This window comes from Mchenga conophoros, linkage group LG12 (genome assembly GCF_057382185.1).
Source record: "Mchenga conophoros isolate Kocher_MC1m ecotype Shallow Benthic linkage group LG12, M_conophoros_male_GT1.1, whole genome shotgun sequence".
NCBI classification, from domain to species: domain Eukaryota; kingdom Metazoa; phylum Chordata; class Actinopteri; order Cichliformes; family Cichlidae; genus Mchenga; species Mchenga conophoros.
The window spans coordinates 31086859-31109948 of NC_140537.1; the positions used below are offsets into that span (position 1 = coordinate 31086859).

General features: G+C 41.1%; 3 protein-coding genes across 24 annotated transcripts in view; 2 read left to right on the top strand and 1 right to left on the bottom strand.

The window, feature by feature from the left end:
* Positions 1 to 7287, top strand: part of camsap1b (calmodulin regulated spectrin-associated protein 1b) — a 28351-nt gene extending 21064 nt beyond the window's left edge. For all 6 annotated transcript variants that reach the window (XM_085295232.1, XM_085295226.1, XM_085295229.1 and 3 more), the window contains 7 exons: positions 195 to 2496; positions 2832 to 2968; positions 3053 to 3267; positions 4277 to 4379; positions 4540 to 4649; positions 4930 to 5048; positions 6446 to 7287. In XM_085295232.1, the coding sequence (XP_085151358.1) occupies positions 195 to 2496; positions 2832 to 2968; positions 3053 to 3267; positions 4277 to 4379; positions 4540 to 4649; positions 4930 to 5048; positions 6446 to 6742 (3283 nt within the window). In that variant the 3' untranslated portion in view covers positions 6743 to 7287. The remainder of the gene's footprint in view (positions 1 to 194; positions 2497 to 2831; positions 2969 to 3052; positions 3268 to 4276; positions 4380 to 4539; positions 4650 to 4929; positions 5049 to 6445) is intronic.
* A 4683-nt stretch (positions 7288 to 11970) lies between these two features.
* Positions 11971 to 17876, top strand: LOC146562958 (uncharacterized). The gene is made up of 15 exons (XM_085295233.1): positions 11971 to 12495; positions 12587 to 12730; positions 12827 to 12913; positions 13011 to 13079; positions 13187 to 13285; positions 13372 to 13467; positions 13613 to 13714; positions 13805 to 13879; positions 13982 to 14062; positions 14156 to 14257; positions 14356 to 14430; positions 14531 to 14611; positions 15749 to 15847; positions 15946 to 16002; positions 16093 to 17876. The coding sequence occupies exons 1-15, from the start codon at positions 12000 to 12002 to the stop codon at positions 17334 to 17336; spliced, it is 2907 nt and encodes a 968-aa protein (XP_085151359.1). The 5' UTR covers positions 11971 to 11999; the 3' UTR covers positions 17337 to 17876.
* A 404-nt stretch (positions 17877 to 18280) lies between these two features.
* The window catches only part of kcnt1b (potassium sodium-activated channel subfamily T member 1b), a 79762-nt gene continuing 74952 nt past the window's right edge, over positions 18281 to 23090 (bottom strand). For all 17 annotated transcript variants that reach the window (XM_085295238.1, XM_085295252.1, XM_085295241.1 and 14 more), the window contains one exon: positions 18281 to 22199. In XM_085295238.1, the coding sequence (XP_085151364.1) occupies positions 22079 to 22199 (121 nt within the window). In that variant the 3' untranslated portion in view covers positions 18281 to 22078. The remainder of the gene's footprint in view (positions 22200 to 23090) is intronic.

A 23090-nucleotide genomic window follows, 5' to 3' on the forward strand; every position in this document is an offset into this window, starting at 1 on the left:
CACTTTTAATCTAAAATAAAAGGCTTTCTTCATACAGCTAGTTGTGATTAACTTGTTTATGTGACCAGTGTAGGTCTTAACTGTGTAAGTAAGGCAAAAAATGAATAAAATTTTAAATTCTGTAAGGACTATTTATATTGTGCATATAGTACAGACTTTACAGCTGAGGTTATTCTCATGATCTCTTTCTGCAGACCAGTGTCCACAATGGGCCCTTATCTGTTGCACTCAGCCACTGACAGTGATGCAGACATAGCTTCTGGTGACAGCGTTAGTCTGGCTCGCTCAATTAGTAAGGACAGCCTGGCATCCAATGTCATCAATGTCACTCCCAAACACCAGACTTCTGTACACCAGCCATCACGTCCTCCAGTACGTAGAGTCAACGGCCACAGCCTTCTGACTAATGTCAATACGGAGGATGAGGAAGAAACTCTGGTGACCGTAGCCAAGAGCGATGGTCCTGCCATCTCCAAACGGGTTGAGGGGACACAATCAGCTGCTGTAATTGGATCCAAACCTTCCACTGACTCCAAATTGACACCAGATAGCTTTTACCTTGAACCACTAATGCCTGCCGTGCTCAAAACGGCTAAAGAGAAGTCTGTATGCCTAAACAAGGAGGAGGAGAGTGGTGAAGTGTCCCGGTCTGCAGGAAGGGGCTCTTTACGCAGAGAAAATGGATCTACATCTGCTGTTCGCAGGAAAGCTCCCTCCAATCTGAACCAAACATTTCCTCCTCCAGCTGAGGAAGGCTTGTCAGATGAGCCTGTTCAAAGTCAGGCAAGTCTCAGGCTAAGCAGCAGTGTGGAACCTTCCTCCAGGGACCCAGCTGAGGGTTTCTACTTGCATTCAGATTCTGAAGAACTAAAGCCTGGCAATGGTCAGGACGGTGACCTAGGGGACCTGGATGAGGAGGAAGAGGATTTGGATGAAGCCGCAACCACTAAAGAAACACTCTGGCCCAGGAAAGCCTTCAACGAGGAGGAAGAAGAATCAGCCAAACTCCAAGAAGACATGAATGTGAAAGAGCATGAAGACAAAGATATTAATGGTGGCAGCGGTCGTTCCAGCCCCTGTCTCAGCACACACTCCCAGGCCAGCAGCATGGCCAGTGGCAGCGTGCGCATGACCTCTTTTGCTGAGCGTAAAGCTCAGCAGCAGCGCTTTGGCAGCAACCATGACCTGCGCTCCAGTGCCTCCAGTTCCCAGAGGACCACTCCAGATGGATCAGAGTGCAGTGGCCCCCTGGCTTCCTCATGGAGGATTAAGAGGGACCAGAGCCCCTCTTCCCCCTTGGGAGGATCCTCTCGTACAGGCAGTGGCGGTGCAAATGTATTGGCTTCTGAACTGGTCCAGCTCAGAATGCAGCTGGAAGAGAAGCGGCGTGCCATTGAGCATCAGAAGAAGAAGATGGAAGTACTGTCAGCGAGACAGAGACAGAAGCTGGGAAAAGCAGCCTTTCTGCATATAGTAAAGAAAGGTGGAGGAAGGAGTGACACATTACCCAACCCACTCAAAGCTGACATCTCTAAAGATGAGCTCAATGGGGAGAAAGGACCATCAAGTAAAGATGATATGTGTGTTGATACCATGAGAGGGGAGAAGGAAGTGGATGAGACCACCCCGTCTGGTGCCTTAGAAGCAGAAAAGAAAGGGAACGGTGGAAGCTTCTATCTGGATGAAGATTTGGACCTGAATGAGTGCAGTCGCTCTATCGACCTGCTAAATGAAGCTATTGGCAGCATCCAGCAACAAATGATGCAGCTTTCACTGCAGCAGGAGATGTTGATGAAACAGAATGTACAGTCCCCACCTGGTGCAGCTCCACCTCCTGCTCAAACCAGCGACAAAAACGGAGATTCCAAGACTGGAGCAGGCTTTCACTTTGTGGAGCATCTTTCTGGCACTAGCACCGCTCCAACCAGGAAACCCCCCAAACTAAGCTCTGGCCGAAGCGCCAGATCCAAACCATCAGAGCTAAAGATGGCCAAGGAGCAGAGCCGCCAGACCACCAGGACCCTCACACCCACCCAGAGTGGATCAGAGACATTGCCACACCCAAAGCATTCAGCTGGGGGCAGGTCCCCCAGGACTGAGCAGCCCGACAGTCCCAGAAACCCCACAGTAGTGGAGACAGTTGACAAGCCAGGATCTGGCCACGTTCGGAGTGCCACCTTCCGACTTCATGATGAAGCAAACATTCGCTTGCCGACCAGAGTGGACCTGACATCACTGGCTCCTCCAGAAGTGCCCTTTGATGAGTGCCTGTCCAGCAACACCAGAGAGTCTGAGCTCAACTCTTCAGACGGTTCAGGGAAAGAGAATATACCATCAGATGAGGCGCAACGCAACAAAACCCACCTCATTGAGGTTGATCTGTCAGAGCTGAAGGCACCTGAAGAAGAAGAAGAAGAAGAAGAGGGGGGTGTTGAGGACAAAACAACAGAGAGAGATGATGGAGAGCAGAAGTCAGTCCTGGGCTTCTTCTTCAAGGTAAAAATAAATAACAGGCATCCTCAAGTGTCTATTAATTCCCTAATACACTCTTTCAATTATAAATGATTAACATAAATAGTTTTTCACATTGACACACATTTTATAATTTCATATTTTGCTGATTAAAAAAAATATTTGAAATGCAAATTATATTTATTCGTATTTATACTTTGAATTTGTAATCTTTTGCTTGTTTTTGTTTGGCCAAATGGAAAAAGTGATTCTAATTATTAAATAACCAGATTGCATAGTTTTCAGTTTTGATGTTTAACCACATTTGTTATTATTTGCAGATTTAATACATTGTTCTATTATATTTTTCCATGTTCTAGGATGAGCAGAAAGCGGAGGATGAGCTCGCTAAGAAGAGAGCAGCGTTTTTGCTGAAGCAGCAGAAGAAAGCAGAGGAGGCTCGACTACGTAAACAACAACTAGAGGCCGAATCTGAGCTCAAACGTGACGAAGCCAGGTACATTATTTTCACACTGACATCGATTTCCAATTTATTTGTTAGGAAAATTACTAAAATTCCAGTGTTTGGTGCCAACACTAGGCGGAAAGCCGAGGAGGATCGTTTGCGTAAAGAGGAGGAGAAGACACGGCGAGAGCTGATAAAGCAAGAGTATCTGCGGAGGAAGCAACAAGAGATGTTTGAGGAACAAGGCCTTGTGAAGCCCAAAACTCCCAAACCGAAGCAGAAGCACAGACCCAAGTCTGTCCTCAGAGAGGAATCCTCCAGCGATAATTTCTCCAAGTGCTCTTCTACAGGTAAGACTGTTACATCACCACTTTGACATTTAGCTAAAAATCAGTTTTTCTGTAAATGTCACAGCATGGTGCGCTTCATTTGTTTTTCCAGCTGAGCTGTGGGGTACATTGACTGACTGTGGGCTATTTTTTATTTTCTTTTATTTTTTACTAATAATTATATGTTCCACACTTACTGTTTATGACACTAATATTATTTGATTTTTAGAGTATTGAGACATTTTGGTTCTCAGGCTGATTTTAAAATTTCATTTTTATGCACAGTCTAGAACCAAAACTCAGAAGGGTTGAAGCTGAGTGGTTTTTGGAGGGCTTTTGTTCAAAATAAAAGACTGAATTACTCAGTAGGTTTTCAGATAAAACTTTCTCATTTAAAACACTATTGATAGAAATGACAACCTTGAGTTGGGCATACTTTTTTTTTTTAAGTTTCTCTCATCCTGATTGGCTGATTCATTTAAGCTCACGCAGGCCTTTTCCCAAACACTTTAGACTACAGGCCACATTTAACCATACGTTTGTGCTTTATTCTATACACGTTAGCACCTCCTGTATGTCTTTGGACTGATGTAGCCTACACCTTGTTTGATTGTAGCGTTACAAATAAATGTGTATATCTGGAACTGGATCAGAAAGTTCAATATTCATTTCATCAGATATGATGAAACAGTTTCTCGTGGTCTGTGAGTCATCAAAGTACTTTTTGGCAAAGTCCCACCATTTCTTTAGGTCACTTGACCCCGATGGCCCCCTCTAACGGAGTATGGAGATGGTTAGACCATGGCTCTTGTCCCAAACTACTGAGATCTAGGAAAAAACAGGCTAAAGAGCTCTTCTCCCTATATCATCTATAAAAGTGTTGGTTTTTACTGAAACAAAGACCTTCTTAGAATCTGGTAATGGACTCATTATTCAGTATTGATAAAATATTGTAATTACATTTAAATGGAAAACAAAAACAACCAAACTTTTCCTACATTTTTCAAATGGTCTCCTTTGTTTTACATAGCTGACAAACTGAGTAACGCCCAGTCAGGCTCCAATCTGTCTCTCGCATCTGCCGCTACCAACGAGGCCGACAGCGTAAACTCTGGAGGTGCAGGCTCCCAGCGGTAAATTCCCTAGACTCTTTCTTTCATGTGTTTACTGTTTGTAAGAATTTGTTATATTATGCAAGTTTAGGATTTGCTGTCTATATTCAAATTGTTTTGTTACCCAAGAAGCCCTCTGTCATGATTATTGATCCACCCATTCATGTGCCATTGTGTCCAGCTGTGACTCTGTGGAGTCATTTCCAGGCAGTCGGAACAGTCGAGCTGCAGAGAGAGACTGGGACAACGGCTCCACCGCCTCTTCCATCACTTCCATGGCTGAATATACTGGCAAGTTTTTCTGTGATCTGTGATCAGTCTTTACTATGACTACAAATCTTTTATAGTTATTCATTGATTAGTGATAAAGAGATCAATATATCAGTCTCGGAACATTTAAAATGATATGTGAATATCGCTGTTTTGGTCACTATATTTTTTTCTGAACATGCTAAGGAGATTTTTATTGGTCAGAAGCAACTGACACCTACTGTAGGTGTCGTAGCTGTAGTTAAATTTGCAGTCATCAGACTTAGTCCTCTGTTACATTTTCATGGCTTTTCTTCTGTAGGCCCCAAACTCTTCAAGGAGCCCAGTGCCAAGTCAAACAAGCCAATCATCCATAATGCAATCTCTCACTGCTGCCTGGCTGGCAAAGTCAACGAGCCCCAGAAGAACCAGATCCTAGAGGTTAGTGTGGGGTGGTATCAGCATGTTGTATAGTATTTCTAAAGATGCTGGTGGGATTTTGTTTGGTTTTGTTTGTCTGTTTGTTTTTTGGTGTGTGAGGAATGGACAGGAATCTGACTGTAGGGATCTTGTAAACGCCTTCAGTGACTGGAGTCAGAAAAACTACCTCATATTAAACACCTCTAAGAAGAAATGGTAAATGGCCTGTATTTGTATAGTGCTTTACTTGGTCCCTAAGGACCCCAAAGCGCTTTACACATTCAGTCATCCACCCATTCACACACTGGTGATGGCAAGCTACATTGTAGCCACAGCCGCCCTGGGGCGCACTGACAGAGGCGAGGCTGCCGGACACTGGTGCCACTGGGCTCTCTGACCGCAAGTGTCTTGCCTAAGGACACAACAACCGAGACTGTCGGAGCCAGTGCTCAAACCGGCAACCTTCCGATTACAAGACGAACTGCTAACTCTTCAGCCACGATTGCCGAAGGAAAAGATAGTAGATTTAGGAAGGTTAGGGCTCCCTCTCCAGCCTGTAAAAGTTTGTGGGGTGGACAAAGGGGTTGTAACAAAATATAAATACTTAGGTTTACACCTAGTAATAAACTGGACTGGTCCCTGAATACAGATGAACTGTACAAAAAGGGGAAAAGCTGCCTCTTTTTGTTAAGAATACTAAGATTTCCTAACATCTGCAGTAAATTGCTGCAAATCTCCTATCATTCTGAGGCTGGGGAGGCAGCATCAGAAACAAGGATGCAAGAAGACTGGACAAACTAATGAGAAAAGCTGGCTCTGTAATTGGAGCCTGACTGGACACGCTGGGGGAAGTGATGGAAAGATGCACAATAAAGACGTTAGTAGCCATGTTGAACAACTCTGCTCACCCACTTTATGGAACAAAAATGCATCAGTACTGGAAGACATCAGGCTATTTAGTCTCATACAAATAGCAAATGAGCCATGTCAGACGTATGAATTTCCCTCTGGGATCAATAAAGTTATTCTTATTCTTAACATGGCTACAAGGACCAATTCAGTCCTTAGCAATCTACTTTTTGTGGTACTAGACGCACGTTCACTACCTGAGATGTTTGTTAAATGAACTTCTGGGATCTTCTGGAATTAAGTGATCCAAAGGTTCCTGCATTCAGAATATGAATATTTTGATGTAATTTATACACTCGTTTTTCTTAAACTATTTTGTTTTCTTTTTGGGATCACAAAAGTAACACTGGCACTTCTATCTTGGAAGCATGATCAATTTCTTTTTTCATAATCAGTGACAGCACGTCATGCAAAAGTTGGTGAAAGTTGTGTCTTTAAAGAATGTTGTCTTAAAATTACCCAGGAGTTATATCTCCTTGTAACCCCCCTCCCTTCCCCTACCCCACTAGGAGCTGGAGAAGTGTGAGTCCAACCACCTCATGATCCTGTTTCGTGACGGTGGTTGCCAGTTTCGGGCACTCTACTCGTACTTCCCCGACACCGAAGAGATACAAAAGCTGACGGGCACCGGACCCAAGAGCATCAGCAAGAAGATGATTGATAAGCTGTATAAGTACAGCTCTGATCGAAAGCAGTTTACCGTCATCCCTGCCAAGACTGTGTCAGTCAGCGTGGACGCCCTGACCATCCACAACCACCTGTGGCAGGCCAAGAGAAGCGCTGTGCCAAAGAAAAGTGGAAAATAGCAGGCAGGATTTGGAAACACACCTTCATCCACTTCATCCTATCCTCACACTGCTTGTTTTCTGACTGCAATGACGCCCCAAAGCTCGGGATGGAAACCTACACGGGAGAGAGGCCACTATGGACATGCGGTCATCTGTAGGTGGACCGAGGCAGAAACAAAGAGGTGTGTGTGTGTGTGTGTGTGTGTGTGTGTGTGTGTGTGTGTGTGTGTCTGGTGCTTGCGATGTGAGTCTGGTGCTTGCGATGTGAGAGGGAATGCCAGCTCAGTTTGCTTCTTCTTCCTGTGATGTCGGTGGGATCTGTTCAGGTTCATTTTGAGTCTGCCTGATTACTTTTTCTCTTCCTTTTTTTCAACAACAACCATGACTCAAGCATGTGGCATTTCCCCCCCCTCATATGTGGTGGATGTTCATTTTTACATGAAGTATTTATTAGTTCAGCACTGTCATGGTTGAGAGCTCAGCTGCAGCACTAAAAATCCTTCCTTCTCTCCAGAAATGCCTCTTCTTTTGGACAAATTTGGACACAAAAGGGGGTGGGGACATCGGGGTGGGCTGGGGGGGTTTATGTCGCTCTTTTCAGAAAATCGGAAACAAGGGAACTTTGTACAACCCTTTAGGACTACACTGCTGTCACAACTACACTTTCTCCCCGTGTGGACTGTCGAATCTGTCGAATCAGGCTGGCATTACCAATTTTGCCTCACCAGGGATCTCCAGAAAACCTGCTGCTCTGAACTGTCTTCTTCTTTAGTCACGGGGGAGCTCCTTGGGTATCCCTCAGACATCCGTTGGCCTTTCACGCATCGTGGTACTATCGTCCATTTATTCAGCCGCTTTTTAAACTAGATGCTGATCGTGTAGCACTGGATATGTGTATTGCAAAGAAAAAAGGCAAAAAAATAACGATGGTCATTTTAAAGAATTTTATTTGTCAAAACATCCTTTTTGATTTTTAGGATGAATGATAGGCTTTGGTACAAAATGATGCTTTTTGATGTTTTGTTTTGTTTTTTTTAGCGCTTTTTTTTTTTAAATTTTTTTAATTTATCAATTAAGCAATGTGGAATAGAGTTTAAGCTGATGTTATGTCTTTTCATCATAACAGGAATTCTCTGATGTTTAGAGCTTAGTTGTGTTTTCTCTCTCCACTGGACACTACTTAAACTGTCCTGTACAAAGGTGCACTCATGAACACTTGTCGACGGCTTATTTCATGCAATGTAATTCCCCTCAAAGCCTTTTCTTCCCTCCCCAAGTGTTTCTGTCAGCCTGTCCCATCTTAAATCGCAGCAGCGGCTCGCGCACTCTTGTTGTGAAGAGTACCTCCGCGCTGCCCTGTAACCTGTTCGAATGACAGTATTTGATATATTCACTACGGAGGGGAGGGTCTCTGTGTGTGGGAGGGGTGGTTGGTGGGAGGGAGGGGGGGGGGCTGTGGTTCAGTTATGTACCAACATTAAAGAACATTCCTCCAAGGTGTTGACAAAACACTGCCACGTCGTCTCTCTTCTTCTCTCTGTCTTTTTCAAAACTCAGTGCTTTTTTGTGTGTTTTTTAGAAACCATATGTTGGCCTCCAGAACAACCCCAAGCGTTGCACGAGCACTTTACTTTCTGCTTGTTGAGGGGATTTTACCTTTTGAATGGGCATAAAAACTAAGAATTAATAAGACTGCTGTTTGTGCGCTCCGGGAAAATAATGAATATAATTGTGGAAACTAAACTAAACGCTAAGATTTAACACTGACAATTAAAGCCGAAGGGCCGTCACTGACATGATACTACTGCTGTCTCCAAAAAAAACTGTGGAATACTTGATTTCTCTCTTGCTGCATGGTGTTTTTGGGGAGGTTGGGTGGCAGAGGTGGTCGATCGTTAATTGTACGGTAGTGTATTTTCATGTTACCTAAAAGATTGTACTGGCATTGGTCACCGTATTTTTTTTTTTTGTTACACATGTACTTTTCATCCTTGTTGATTTTTATCTTTGATCCCATGCCATCTATTTATTTTAAAATGGAAGCACTGAAACAGAATAAATTTTCAAGTAAATAAAAGTCACATTTTTCATTTCGATTTTCTCATGGCTTCATTTATCCATTTAGATTCACTGCTTTCTGTTGCTGCTGTTTGACACCATGTTGATTAACAAAACATCACAACTTTTTGTTTGCAATTGTCACACTTTTTTTTTTTTTTCTCGAGGAGCAAGTCTGCATCTTTTCACTGAAACACACTTTTTCCTATTAATGAATGAAAGCTAACAAGACAGAAAAAGTGTTCCCAGAATGACAGGTTTCTAATTTAAACTGGACTTTACCTCACTTTAAAAATAATCGGTGTTTATCTTGATGCATCTCTTTAGTTCATTCGACATGATTCAGGTTTAAACAGCAGGAGGGTTTTGTTTCCTGACATCATGAGAGGGGCAAGCAGAAGGAACTCATTAATGGCTGGCAAATAAAGCCCACACTTTTAATAGAAATTACTCCAACTTCTGCTCAGTAGGGATCAGAGGTTTTGCTCCTTCTCAAAAAGCACCAAAGCAGAACTGCCTCTGCATGAGCACTGCTTTGGTGTGAATGAGGTGATGGATGGATGAACCTTTGGGCATGTATATTCAATATTATTCAACATTGTTATGAAGTTGTAGCAAAAGCCTTAGGTCCATTCAAAACTCCACAGCAAGCGCATTCAAATGGACTAGAGAGAGGGAGATTTGCATTTCTCTTCACTAGCTGCCCCTTAAATATAGAAATCAATTTAAAATCCTTCTACACATGTACAAAGTCCTGAGTGATCAGCCAGCATCACACTTCGAGGAAGCATATTAACCCCATCAAGTACTTAACTCAGAGTTCACTAAGTTTAAAGAAAACAAACAACCCAAAACCTCTGCTACTAAAATTCTACTTAAAATGTTTTTAAATGTTCGATACGGTTTGCTGGGAGTCCTCTCATGATGCACTAAGGATGTTTCCTAGGATGAACCCACGTGTATTTGAGCGCTTGAAAGGAAGGCAACTGTTTGGCTTAAAAACATGTCTCACCTGTCACCCAAGAGCCAGTTTTATAACAACTGTAGAGCTCTGTGATAGGACTCGCATTATTGATAAAGGCTCACTGAGCATCAGGATCACCTCAAAGGGACAACATCACTATGTGTTAAATACCTGAGACTGAAGAAGACTCTTGGATGGATATGAGAGAGAGAGATCTTCATGAACCAAAAAACATTCAAGTTCAACCTTTTTTAATTTTACACATTAGTTTCTGACAGGTCTCTTTCATTACCTACAGCAGCATTTCTTTATGATGTAGAGAAAACAGGCATGTCCTCTTGAAATTGTGATATCTCAGGGGTTAAATTTGCAGTTAAACTACATTACACTGGTTCAGCCCATTTAAGAAAATGGACCCGAATGTAGCCCACAATGAAAATTGACTATCACATGCTTGAGAACCTACCTATATTCTCCCATATGTTTATATGCCAACGTTACACTGGTCTATGTTCTCCCATAATCTGTTGTTGATCATCATCTTTCTATGCTCTCACTTTTCCTCCCCCCCCCCCAAACAGTTGTGGTATCTTTAGTGCTTTCTCTCTCTTATATTGTGGGATCTTTGCTTTGCAATATAAAGTGCTTGAGTTAAACATTTTTGAATTGGTGCTGTATTCAACTGAAAAGCCCTTTAAGTGGTGAAAACATCTTCAGGCCCCCCCACTGTTAAAAGCTGTCTCGTGCTTCATCAGCCAACTGGAACAGCGCCTTCAAACGCACAACCATAACCATGGCAGACTCTTCTCTGTCATGGCAACTCTGTTTCTTTTCACACCTGTTAGTTCAGGTGATCACGAGACCATCACAATCTGCAAACTCTCACTCCACAGTCCGAGCTGAAGAACTGCATCCAGCAGGTCACCATGAAGGGTAAGTGCTGCTGGTTTTAATGCTCACACAGAAAGTCATCAAATGTTCAGCTTTAACTAATGTGATCGGTCTGGATCCACACAGTTGTAGCTGGTGGTGTTTTGTTGCTGGCTGTTGTCCACCTGAGCCGTCCTTGTATCAAAGAGGGAACGATCACGATCTGCTTCAACATCCCAACATGTAAGGAATTTTGTTTACTACACCTTTAATGGTGACCTTTAAAATAGGCTTAGACAGCAACATTTTATATATCGGAAATAAAGTCAATTAACTTCATACCAAGAAGAAAAATGGATTTCTTCTTCATTTAATTTAATTCAATTTAATACACAAATGTGTATACTGAAAAAAACGCAACTGGCCTTAAAGTCGCCTTTTCTGACAAGATGTTTCACCTCTCGTCTAATAAACTTCTTCAGCTGTCAAACAACAAGCAGAGAGTGCATGATATTTAACCCTTAGTAGGAGCAGGTCTCTTGGAGGTCCCCAGGGTTGTTGATTCACTGTTAATCATGTGACCTGTCACATGAGCCAAAGGGACGGCCCTCACTAAGGGTTAAATACCTGAGACTCCCTGAATGTGGTTTTAAGAAGAAACCTTTCGGCTGACCTGCACAGATATAGATTTAGACATTCTTGTAGGAATAAACACATGAACCAAAACCTGCTCACGCTGGTTAAAAAAAACAGTCCGATCAAATGATTCAAAGCTAAAACCATTTCCTGTAGTTTTACAAGTAAAAAATAGAATTTCATATAAAAAAGAAAATGACCCCTAAACTCTACTTTTCAGAATTTTTTTATTTCCATTGACCAAAGTTTTTACAATTATATATTTTTTAAGTTCTTTGTCTTTTGTGCCTTTATAGTCCCAGACTGAGTCTATGATGTTGAGGCTTCTGGGGTCATTGGGACAAGTCTGATTTCAGTTCTGTCAGGCTGTAAAGATTGATCAAGAAGTTTTATTTTCTCTTATTGATCTTACTACAATTTACTAACAATTTAATACTCAACGTGATCAAACCACAGTTAATGATACCTGCTGACTTGTAACAGATGCTGCAAGTTTTACTCTGGTCACACATTTGTCAACCACTAGGGGGAAGCAAAGGCAACAAAATAGTCTCTTCAGATGTTTGCATATCTGCAGGATGCTTTGATTTTATAGTTTCACTGCATGTTTTCTCCTTTGAGCTCATTTGTTGATTCAGATTGATTTAGCAAAAGGATGCAAATGTAAGTATGTGCAGCTTTGTGTTTGACTCCTCTAAAAACACTTCTGCCCACTTAGACTTTGAACCTGGTTCCTCATCTCTGTTGATGGTCCTGAAGGATGTCGGAGAGATCAACTCCACAGTGCTGCAGAGTGAGAACCTCGCTTCTATCACCAGGCTCACGATCAACAACGCAGGTGTCACGAGAATCGCTGAAAAAGCCTTCAGCTCACTTACCAATCTTAAGTATCTCAGCTTGGAGCTAAACAATCTGTCGCAGATTAATTCAAACTGGTTTAAAGAGCCCGCCGCCCTGAGTGAGATCATCCTTACGGGAAATCACATTGAAGTCTTGAGTGAGTCCACGCTCGGACAGTTTGCTAACCTCACAAGCCTCAGGCTGAATAAAAACATGCTCAGGAATATTGAGCAGAATAGTTTCAGTTCCCAGGCCGCCTTGGCTGAGTTAGACTTGTCCAAGAACAAGTTGACTTGGGTCTCACCACAAGCCTTCAGATCTCTGACCTCCACCAAGATCAGATTAGGTGGGAACCCTTGGGACTGTTCGTGTGAAGCTGAAGACTTTGTCGCCTTTATGAAAGGTTTGAGAAAAGTGAGAAACTACATTATTAATGTGGTTTTATTAAAAAAAAGAAAAGAAAGAAAGAAATGTAAAGTCGCTTCTCCCCTCAGCTCTACAGAGCAGATCTCAGCTGGAAAACGAGATGGACGTGACCTGTGAGAGTCCTCCATCCCTGAGGGGTCGGCTGGTGTGGAACGTAACGGTATGCGTGACATCACCATCAAGAACACCGTCAGTGGGCCCTTTATCCACTGGTACAGCTGTTTCTTCTTGCCTAATTATTTGTTTTTATTAAAGTCTACAAGTCTAAAAGCATAACTGCCACGTAGTATCTACATTTTTACCTGCAGTAAAAGTGGTGACGACCTCTCCATCGCCAACATCAGAGACAGAAACCTCCGTCAAACCCAAACCCACTATAAGCTCTTCTCACACTGGTACGTGAAGCTTTTTTTTCTTTTCCCAGTTTCCGTTAGATGCTGAAGATTCTTTGCATTTTAAATTTGTGCGTGCTTGTGTTCTCTCCACTGACAGTTCCGTCATTAGAAACATCTGTCCACCCTAAGCCCACTTATGCACACACACCTGGCCCTGCATCCACTGGTACATGTGCTGCTTTTTTTTCATAAAAATTCAAAATTCTTACAGAAATATTTCCACCCCTTTAAAAAAAAAAAAAAAAGCAATGCTTCTCTCTGTTTTTCCTACAGTAAAAGTGGAAACTCCTTCATCACGACCAACATCTAACTCAGACACTTCTGTTACACACAAACCCACTGATGTAGCCACAATGAGCTCGTCCCACACCAGTACAGTGGCTGATCAATTTTGTGAAATTCTTTACATTTTGTGCGTACTAGTAACTGGCACTTATTATTTCTATTTTTGCCTGCAGTTAAAGTGGTGACAACCACTCCATCACGCCCAACATCAGACACTTCTTTCGCAGCCTCATCCACTGATGTACCTCCAATAAGCTCTTCCCACACTGGTACATGTGGCTAATCCTTTTTTTGAAATGCTTTTCATTTTAAATTGTGCCAGAGTTGTTGTTTTTTATTTGTAACACTTGACAAGAGTATTTACATATCTTTACTTAAATAACCAACACTTAGTATTTGTATTTTTACCTGCAGTAAAAGTGGTGAGGACGCCTCCACCACGTCCAACGTCAAACTCAGATGTTTCTTTTAAACCCACATCCACTGATACATCCACAATTAGCTCTTCTCACACTGGTACATGAAGTTTTTTTTCTTTTCCTAGTTTCCGTTAGATGTTTGAAATTCTTTACATTTTAAATTTGTGCATACGTTTGTTCTCTGTAGTTACAGATTCATCATTAGAAACATCTGTCCACCCTAAGCCCACTTACGCACACGCATCTGGCCCTGCATCCACTGGTACATGTGCTGCTTTTTTTCATAAAAATTCTAAATTCTGACAGAAATATTTTCACCCCTTTTTAAAAACAAAAACAATGCTTTTCTCTTTTTTTCCTACAGTAAAAGTGGAAACTCCTTCATCACGACCAACATCAAACTCACACAAACCCACTGATATACCCACAACAAGCTCTTACACCAGTACATGTGGCTAATAAAATTTCGTGAAACTCTTTACATTTCAGTGTGTGCATACTATTAACTGGCACTTAGTATTTCTATTTTTACCTGCAGTAAAAGTGGTGACAACCACTCCATCACGCCCAACCTCAAACTCAGGCACTTCTTTCAAAGCCTCATCCACTGATGCATCCACAATAAACTCTTCTCAAACTGGTACTTTTTTTTTTTTTCGTTTCCCAGTTTTTATTAGAAATGTGAAATTCTCTACATTTTAAATTTGTGCGTATTTATGTCTCGGCTGTTCTCTCTAGTGACAGTTTCATCATTAGAGACCTCTATCCACCCTAAGCCTATCTATGTACATACACCTAGCCCTGCATCCACTGGTACATGTGCTTCTTTTTTTTGTTTGAAATTCACCATTATGACAAGAATACTCTTATCTCTTTAAAACATTAGCAATCAGTGTCTCTGTTTTTCCTGCAGTAAAAGTGGAAACTCCTTCACGACCAACATCAAAGACAGAAACTTCTTTCAAAACCAAACCCACAAGCTCCTCTCTCACTGGTACTTGTGGCTTTTCCTGTCTTTTGTTTCTATTGTTTTTATCCCCCCCCCCCCCCCCACACACACACCTCATACCACTGACTGACCACATTATTAGGTACACATGCTCAACTGCTTATTAACACAAATATCTAATCAGCCAATCACATGGCAGCAACTCAATGCATTTATGCAAGGAGACATGGACTGTTTCTTTGTGTCAGAGTATCTCTGAATGCACAATGCATCAAATCTTGAAGCAGAAAAGCACATCAGGTGGTTCTCGTGTCAAATAAGAACAGGGAGCTGATGCTACAATTCTGCTCTCCAAAATTGGCCAACATAAATTTTGCTTGATCTGATAAATCTTGATTTCTGCTGCAGCATTTGATTGATAGGGTCTAAACATGAAACCATGGATCCATCCTTCCTTGTATCAATGAGTCATGCCACTGCTGCTTGTACAGTGGTGTTGGGGATATTTTCTTGGCACACTCTTGCCGCTTAGTACCAACTGAGCATTGTTTAAATAGAGTAGAACCCCTTAATGTACCATCTTCTGATGTCTCCTCCTATAGCAGCATGACAGTCATGTCACAAAACTCAAATCATCTCAGACTGGTTTCTTGAACATGTCGACTCAAACAGCCTCCACAGTCATCTGGTCTTGTCATCATCTCAATATAAACCAAAATCTCTGAGTAACGTTTCCAGCACCTTACTGTATCTTTGTGATGAAGAATTAAGGCAGTTTGGAAGGCAAAGAGAGGGTCTCTAACTTTGACAGCATCAAATCTGTGTCACAGAATAGCTCTGAATCACTGATTACGAATATTCCTAAGACTTTTTTTGTTTTGTTTTATGTTGTTGTCTATTATTTTGCTATGAAAAAATAATTTTATATCAGTTTGACAGAATCTACCGTAACCGCATTGGGGAAAATCTGCACACACCCTTAGTATGAGTCATCCTGAAACTCTGTCAGTTATTGACCTGCAGATGGCGCCAGAGTAACACGATTAATCTGACCATAGCCCAGCGGTCCTGAACTGTATATAACTGTTAAAACATTTTGCACAATTACTGCTTTTAAGAAGTGAAAACATTCTGCATTTTACAACATTGTGGACTCTCTAGTTTGTTTCTTATTCTCCTCAGGATCTTATGAGACGTCACCTCTGGTAAGGACAGAAGCCTCACCCCACGCCGAACTCACAAACTCATCCACAACAGCTTCTGAACCTGCTGGAGTGACAGGTACATTGGATTCTTCTCAAAATGTTTGTCATCAGAATTCTGAAATACTAATGCATGAAATCTGTGCTGTTTTTTTTTTTTTTTCTTCCTTTGGCCAGTTCCATCACAACCACCGTCAGATACCAACATTGTCCGTGCGCTCATTGCTGTGATTGGTATGTTTCTACTGTATATTTCTGTTTGATTGAATTGAAAATACATACGTAGCTAAAATAGTCTTTCTGTTTACCTGGCCCTCTCTACAGTGGTCCTCTGTGTGCTGCTGTTTGTGGTGTGTTTCCTGGCTGTGCGACACCGAAGGAAACACAACAAAAAAAGTGTGACACCCGGGCATTCGAGAGAAGACAAAAAGCAGCTGGAAGAAGAAAGCAGATCAAGTCATGACTCTCTAAGATCCTCTGAGAATAAGGATGCAGAGATGGCTCGGATAACATCCTTTACTGGAATCAGAGCAAAGTCAGCAAATGCTGTAATCCTCATGTCTCCTTTTTGTGCATCTGGGAAGGATCCTGTGACTTTGCATACTGAGACAGAGGCTCAAGCAAAAGTCACTGAAAACCCAGCTGAGGGAAAGCAGAAGCTGGTGAATGAAACTGAAGCCACAGGAGCTGCAGGAGGATTTCAGACAGAAAATCCCGCAAACACCACAGACGCGATCAAGGAGAATGAAAAAACAGCCAATCCTGGTACAAATCTAGATGAAAACCCTGAATGTGTTCCTGTTAGCACTGACATGGTACCTTATCTGAGCATCGGCACAGACCAGAACAAATCACTTCCTGTTGAAGAGTCTGTTGAAGGTCTTGGTCTAAGATCAAAAGGCAGCAAAATTATCAAGAGGATCTCTACCTGGCCCCTCGCTGCAGCTCAGTGGCAGGAAAGATGCAAAAGAAAAGCAGAAGATGAGGAGGATGGTGATGACTTGACTGTTTGGAGACAAAATGTAACAAAGAAGTTTTCAGATGAAATAAAGAAGACTGTAAATGATAGAGGCCATCCCTTCGCTTTTGATGGGGACAAAGAGAAAGATGAAACTATGAAAAATCAAATGGGGGCTCTCATGGACCTGAGACACTCGCAGTCCTTAAAACCAATTGAAGAGGAACACCTGAAGAAAGAAGGGATGGCAGTGGGTGATACTACCACTGTGACACAAACGACTGCACAAAACCAAAATGCGAATCAGGAAAACCTCCATCAGGATCGACATCAGACATCTGGAAAAAGCTCAGCACACAACAACATCAAGAGCAGCAAGGAGGACAATCAGAGGAAGGAATCGAAACGAGCTGTGCACAGCAGGCAGAGGGCAGAAAACAGGGCGTCCAGCTCAAAGGCTCCCTCTGGTGGTGCATCACCTGATGACGAAACGCTGCTGTCTGGGAACGACTACGCCTTCATGAACCTGCTGCATGAAGTCGTTCAGAACAATGGCCGTTGGACCAGACAGAGGTGGAAGCAGACACATGCCAACAAGCAACGGCGTTAGAAGAGAGCTGGCAGAGGAGATCATCATGGCTATCCAATCACTCTTCAAGTAAAATGAAATTCTCACTTGATTCTTACACTAAGTGTAACTTGAAAGTTTGCTGTATTGGCACAGTGCAGTCCAGCCTCTGCCTCTTAATGCATTTGTGTTAAATATGACGACTGGCTGAATTTAGCCCATTTTCCAAAACCCAGCAATCTTTCTAATGGCTAGCAGAGGGCAGCTCTTGAAATCAGATTGCATAGAAGTCTGCTTAAAGGCCAGATTTTCTAAACTAGACCCAAGAGTGCTCATAATTGTGATTAGAGTTGGAAAAAAAAGCTTTTTGAGGTGAATTTCAATATCAAGCTCAAAAGATAAGACATGCTTTTTTTCAGCGTTAAATATCAGTGCAATTAGCACTAAATTGCATGTTGCAATCGTTAGTAAATCATTTTGCATGTCTGATTTAAATATTCTCCTCCCTGTATTTTACTTTGCTCTCCTTTTATGCAATGTGTGCCCTGCTCACTTGATTTATTAAATTTCTGAGTTTATGGTTTCAATATCTTGTTTCAACTTTAATTTAATACATAATTTTTGTCCAAAAAAATGATAGTGTCACTTATAATGTGATACATAATAATAATAATAAAGACGTTTTAGGGTGAAGCTAATTTTCATCGCTTACTTTATTGCTGAATGTGTACAAATATGGAAATGTAAATAAAAGAGCAAAAGAAAAAATATTTAATTTGAGCTAGCAACATATTTTGTTTTGACGAAAAAAAAGATGTTAACAAAATAAGTTTTGTTTGGTAACTCTCGGCACACATCAGAAGAGTCTTTTAGCTCACACACATAACATACCAGCCACCTATATAGGTGGGGTCATATCTATATACGGCACAAAATATATGTCATTATCCCCGCATTCCTCACATAAATGAAATAAAACATCCGTGTTTGTGTTAGGTTCATCCGCTCTGGCTGCATGCAGCATTTATTTGTTCATATTATGAATGTGGAGAAGAACACTTCTCATAAGAAATAGTACAAAAATTGGACAATGACTCAAAAACAAAGTGGAGGTAAACAGAATACATATAGTAGGCTTTTGTTAACACAGAGACAACATGCATGTTCCATTCATATAAATACACAGTATCAAATAATGACTCCAGCTTGCAAGCAGTTGACTCGATTATGGGTTTCTCTAGACATTGGACTACCGGTAAATGTCCCTGTCAACGTACAAAATGTCTTGTTCTTGGCAAGCCTGTATATCAAAACATGCTTCTTTTTTTCGTGTTAACATGCCCCGTGTGGTATTGTAAGTGTGGACAGTAGGAGATGTGAAGTGAACCCTTTCTAGAGTGTTCGGATTTGTCACAAGTGAGGACCTAGGAAGATGTTACGCGAGTATATCAGCACACTGATTGCATCCTCCATCGCAGTCACTCACGCTTTCACTCCTCACCTCCCTGCCCTGTAAACTGACACTTCAGAGGGGCCAATGAACAAAGATCAACAGTACATTTCAGCGGAACAAATATGCCTACAGTAATAAGCATGAAAAAGCCTATCCTATATTTTCTTCAGAACAAACAAGGGAAAAAATGGCACATCTCAGTGAGAGAAAACACTTTGATTTCTCAAATCGTCACTGGATATTTCTTTGACAAATGAAAAATTAAGTATCGAATCAAGTTTTGTAAACATTCACAGGGTAAACCAAACCAACAGATGCATGATAATTTACTGCACATCACGCTTTTTTCTGCTTCATGGGAACGGTTGAATACTGTCCGCCGTGTTCTGCAGATTCATATTAAAGGGGTGCTGTTATGCTCTACGCATTCCCGTAGAGCATAGTGCAAAAATAGTTCAAGTCCAACAGTTTCACGTTTCGTCACACAAAATAACAAACTGGCAAACAATGAGTACATTAAGGTTTTATATACACTGAGCAAACCAAATGTACAGCTGAAAGAAGATAAATCAAGATTAAATATTGTTTCATACACAATGTGCCCGTACGGTTCAGAAAGGAGCGCATTTTGCTTTTCAGCTCGTTCCAAAATAAATTTGGAAATACAGTAAATTTACAGGATAGAAACAGACTTGACTGTGCCTGTCGATATCTGTGCAAAACTATTCTGCTACCGGTCGCACTGCAACTCATCACCAGATATGATCATAAAAACAAAAACCAAACAAACAAAAAAACCCCGACAACAATCAAATGAATTCAAGTTGAAAACACTGGAGCCTGACTGCTGTTGATATTAATTACAGTTAACGATGATGCATCTGATAGCATTTAGCAAAAGATGAGGATCTTTATTTTCAAGTGACCGAGTGAAATAGCAGTTAGAGATATCAATTCTCCAATTTTTACCACAACAGATCCATTGTGGCACTGATAACTGAAAGTCATTTAAACATTTTATGATTTGATTTTAGTGCAAGTGGTGATTTTTTTAATTGAGCATCTTATTTTGCTAGATAATTGGGTAATCTAAATACTCTCTCTAAATTCTACAGCTAAGTAGTCACATTTTGCATCTTTATGTACGCAATAATCCAAAGATTTTCACCGTGAATTTTCAAATGATGTAGGTTACCCTGTTCCCGCGTCACTTAAATCACCTTTCTTCCCCATTCTGATGCACGGTTTGAATTGTAGGTTGTCTCAAACAGGCATCCATTCCTAAATGCACTCTATTCTCACCATGTGATTGGCTGATCAGTTATCTTCATTAACAAGCAGTTGAACAGGTGTACCTTACAAAGTGACCATGATATGTACTGAGTGACGGAGACACTTGACAGTTAAAAATTAACTTGTTAAAACTAGTAGTCCAGAAAAAAAAAAGAATTTTCTCATTCTATCCTATTCAACGATAAATAGCACTTAAATATAAAATTAAAAATGCAGCTTATAATACTTCAGATAAATACTGAGTTGTAATAAGTACAGCAGCAAAAAGGCTTGTGTTGTTAACATTAGTTTCTAAATGCTAAATTTAGAAAATTGTTCCTTTTTTTGATGAACAGTTTTCCTTTTGCTGCTGCAGATGTTTGGGTCAGCTCCTGTAATAATAAACACTGATGTCACAGATGTACAGAGCTTGTCGTTGGCAGGCGGCGGCGGGGATGCCATGTTTTACTAAACTGAATGCACAAAATGTGATCTGACATGAGATGTAATTTGTGTGCGTATATTAAAAAACTAGCCTACAGACTTTTCCTAAATAATGAGCATGTGATAAGAAGGATAGTGCTGCTGTGATAACAAGCACTGTGCAGGGCCAAGCTCACTATGTTTAGCTCTTATTGGGAGGATGTTCTGCAGCTAGCTTGGTTAGCAAGCTGGGTCCATAAACCGTAGGGCTGAAAGTCGAAACTAAAATAACTTCTGATTAGTACTGATAAGTTACTTACTAATAAAAAAAAATTAGGTACACCAAAATTTAAGCACAAAATTGTCAGACTGTACAATCAGCTGCACAGCAGGCCATATATATTTTTATGTCAAATAATATTACGTCAGAAATGCTTTAAATGGCACCAGCAGCACAAACATTGTAGTTCAGTTCAGCAACTAATTGTTGAGTACTGTCACACCCTGATTATTAAAGGCTTTAAATATGTACATTTCATAGCTGACGTTGGGAAACCCCGACAGGCATGCAAGTCTATGGGGACTGACTCACTGATGGAGATGACCTACGAAACTGCAGATTTTGGCACTTCTGCATTTTCTTTAAGAACATGAATTAACATTTTGTGCACCCACTGCAGTAAAACAAGGAATAACGAACGTTTTATTTCCACCTGTACTGCTGCTGACAGGCTCCATACTAAAAAGATGCAGAATGGCACAAAAGTTATAAATAATTCAACGATATTCACAAAGCAATAGTGTAAACAGAATGGCACATACAGTAGAGCAGACATGACTTGGAAAACTTAATGAAATAAATTAGGAATAAATGTACTTTCTAGCAATGATCACAACAAAGTCATTTCCAGAAATATACCGCAAACCTGGCTGATAAAAGTAGCACGGCAGTGTGTATATTTACAGAAAAAAAGGTTGTGCTTGTAAGTAAATAAAAAACCTGTCTAACAAAGTTTTAAAATTTGAATTAAGCTAAAATAAATAAGTAAAGAGAAGTGCACAGGTAGTGTAATTTTAGGTTAAATGCCTAAAAAAGAAGAAATTCAAAGCATTTACCCTCGTCTTTAGATGACATGATCGTTTAGATGTGAAGGAGGGTGTAGTTGCCCCAGGTTTCTGTTCTTTTGTAAATTCAGGTAGAAACAAGCACAGAGGAGGTCATGGTATGAGGTCAACCGCACTGCTTGGTGAACGAAGTGACGGTGAAGATATTCTGTTTAAGCTCTACTCTCGCCGTCCATTTTTTTCGGAGGAGGGTTCTCAGTTTCAGATTGTTTTCGTGGGTGATGTGTGTTTGCGTGTGTTTGAATGGCAGGTGATGACGAGGCACTCTTCATGCATCTTTCTATAGCAGCTCGGTAGGGAAACAGGAGATCTCTCAGGGGTGAATTTTTAAGATGTTGATCGTTTCTGGTCTCGAGCTGAGACGCACTTAATGCACATTCACTATGGACAGCTGATCTCGGCCCGATAGGAGCCTTTATCTGTGTGAGACAAACTAGCTCAGTGGGCCCAGGCCGGCTTTCAGAGGTTAAGGGTCAGGGTGTGTAGAGGACTCTGGGGGCGTGGGTGGGTTTCAGAGGTGAGTCTCATCTCTGGTCTCTGTGCCAAAGTCTTGCTGGTTCCTGCTACAACGAGCCGGTCCCACCTGCGAGTCCTCCGGCACGTGCGCCAGTGGGTCTGAGCGGATTATATACCTGCAAAGACAAAAACTGACATTATCTGCCAGCATGGAGCAGTTACAGACTTGGACTCCCAAACGAGTACTTACATGTAAACATCTGGCATTTAAATATGGCAGCCGGGGGTTTCACCTCTAGGAAAGTTGAGCATTATCACTAAATTAAGCTGTTAATTAGTCTAAAACTTACTGTGAGAGTAACTTTCCAACCATGTACTTGCTAAATATTACTCAAGAGGTTTGCACTGTTCACCTTCCTTTCTTACTGAGTCTCCAGAGTGGCTCCACAGTGTAATGGTTTACACATTTACCTAACAAGAGAATGAGCCCTGGTTTTATCCCAGGAGATGACAGGAATCAGCTGGTGTTTCTGTCAGGAAGGACATCTGGCGTGATCAAACACATGTTGTATTTTTTATACTACTGTCTACAGTAGCAACAATTTAATTATTATTACCAGGTGATTTACTTAGTTACTATCAAGTTGAAAACAATATAATAAAGGTCTATGAAACAAAAAATATAGAGAGATCTCAAATAAATAACAGATGAGATCTTAAATACTGGAACAGTTCTATTATTAAAGCACTGTCATGATCTCAATCAGTGGACAGTTACAGGGTAGTGTATTAACTTGTAGTATGGATGAGTGCAAATTAATTGAAACTTTAAAATCCTAGTTTGGTTCTAACAGTTAAATTATTAACTACACCAATCAGCTCCAACATTAACATTAGGTATTGTGTGCACACAGCTTCTTTAAACCAGGGTCCTTCATATAATATTTGTAGCTGTTTCAAAGAGCCCGCTACGATCAGCAGATACAAATGGTCTGCAACTATGTTTAGGCAGAGGTTGAAGTAACACCCACATAAATGCAAGGACTTGCTTCATTCAGGCTGCCTTT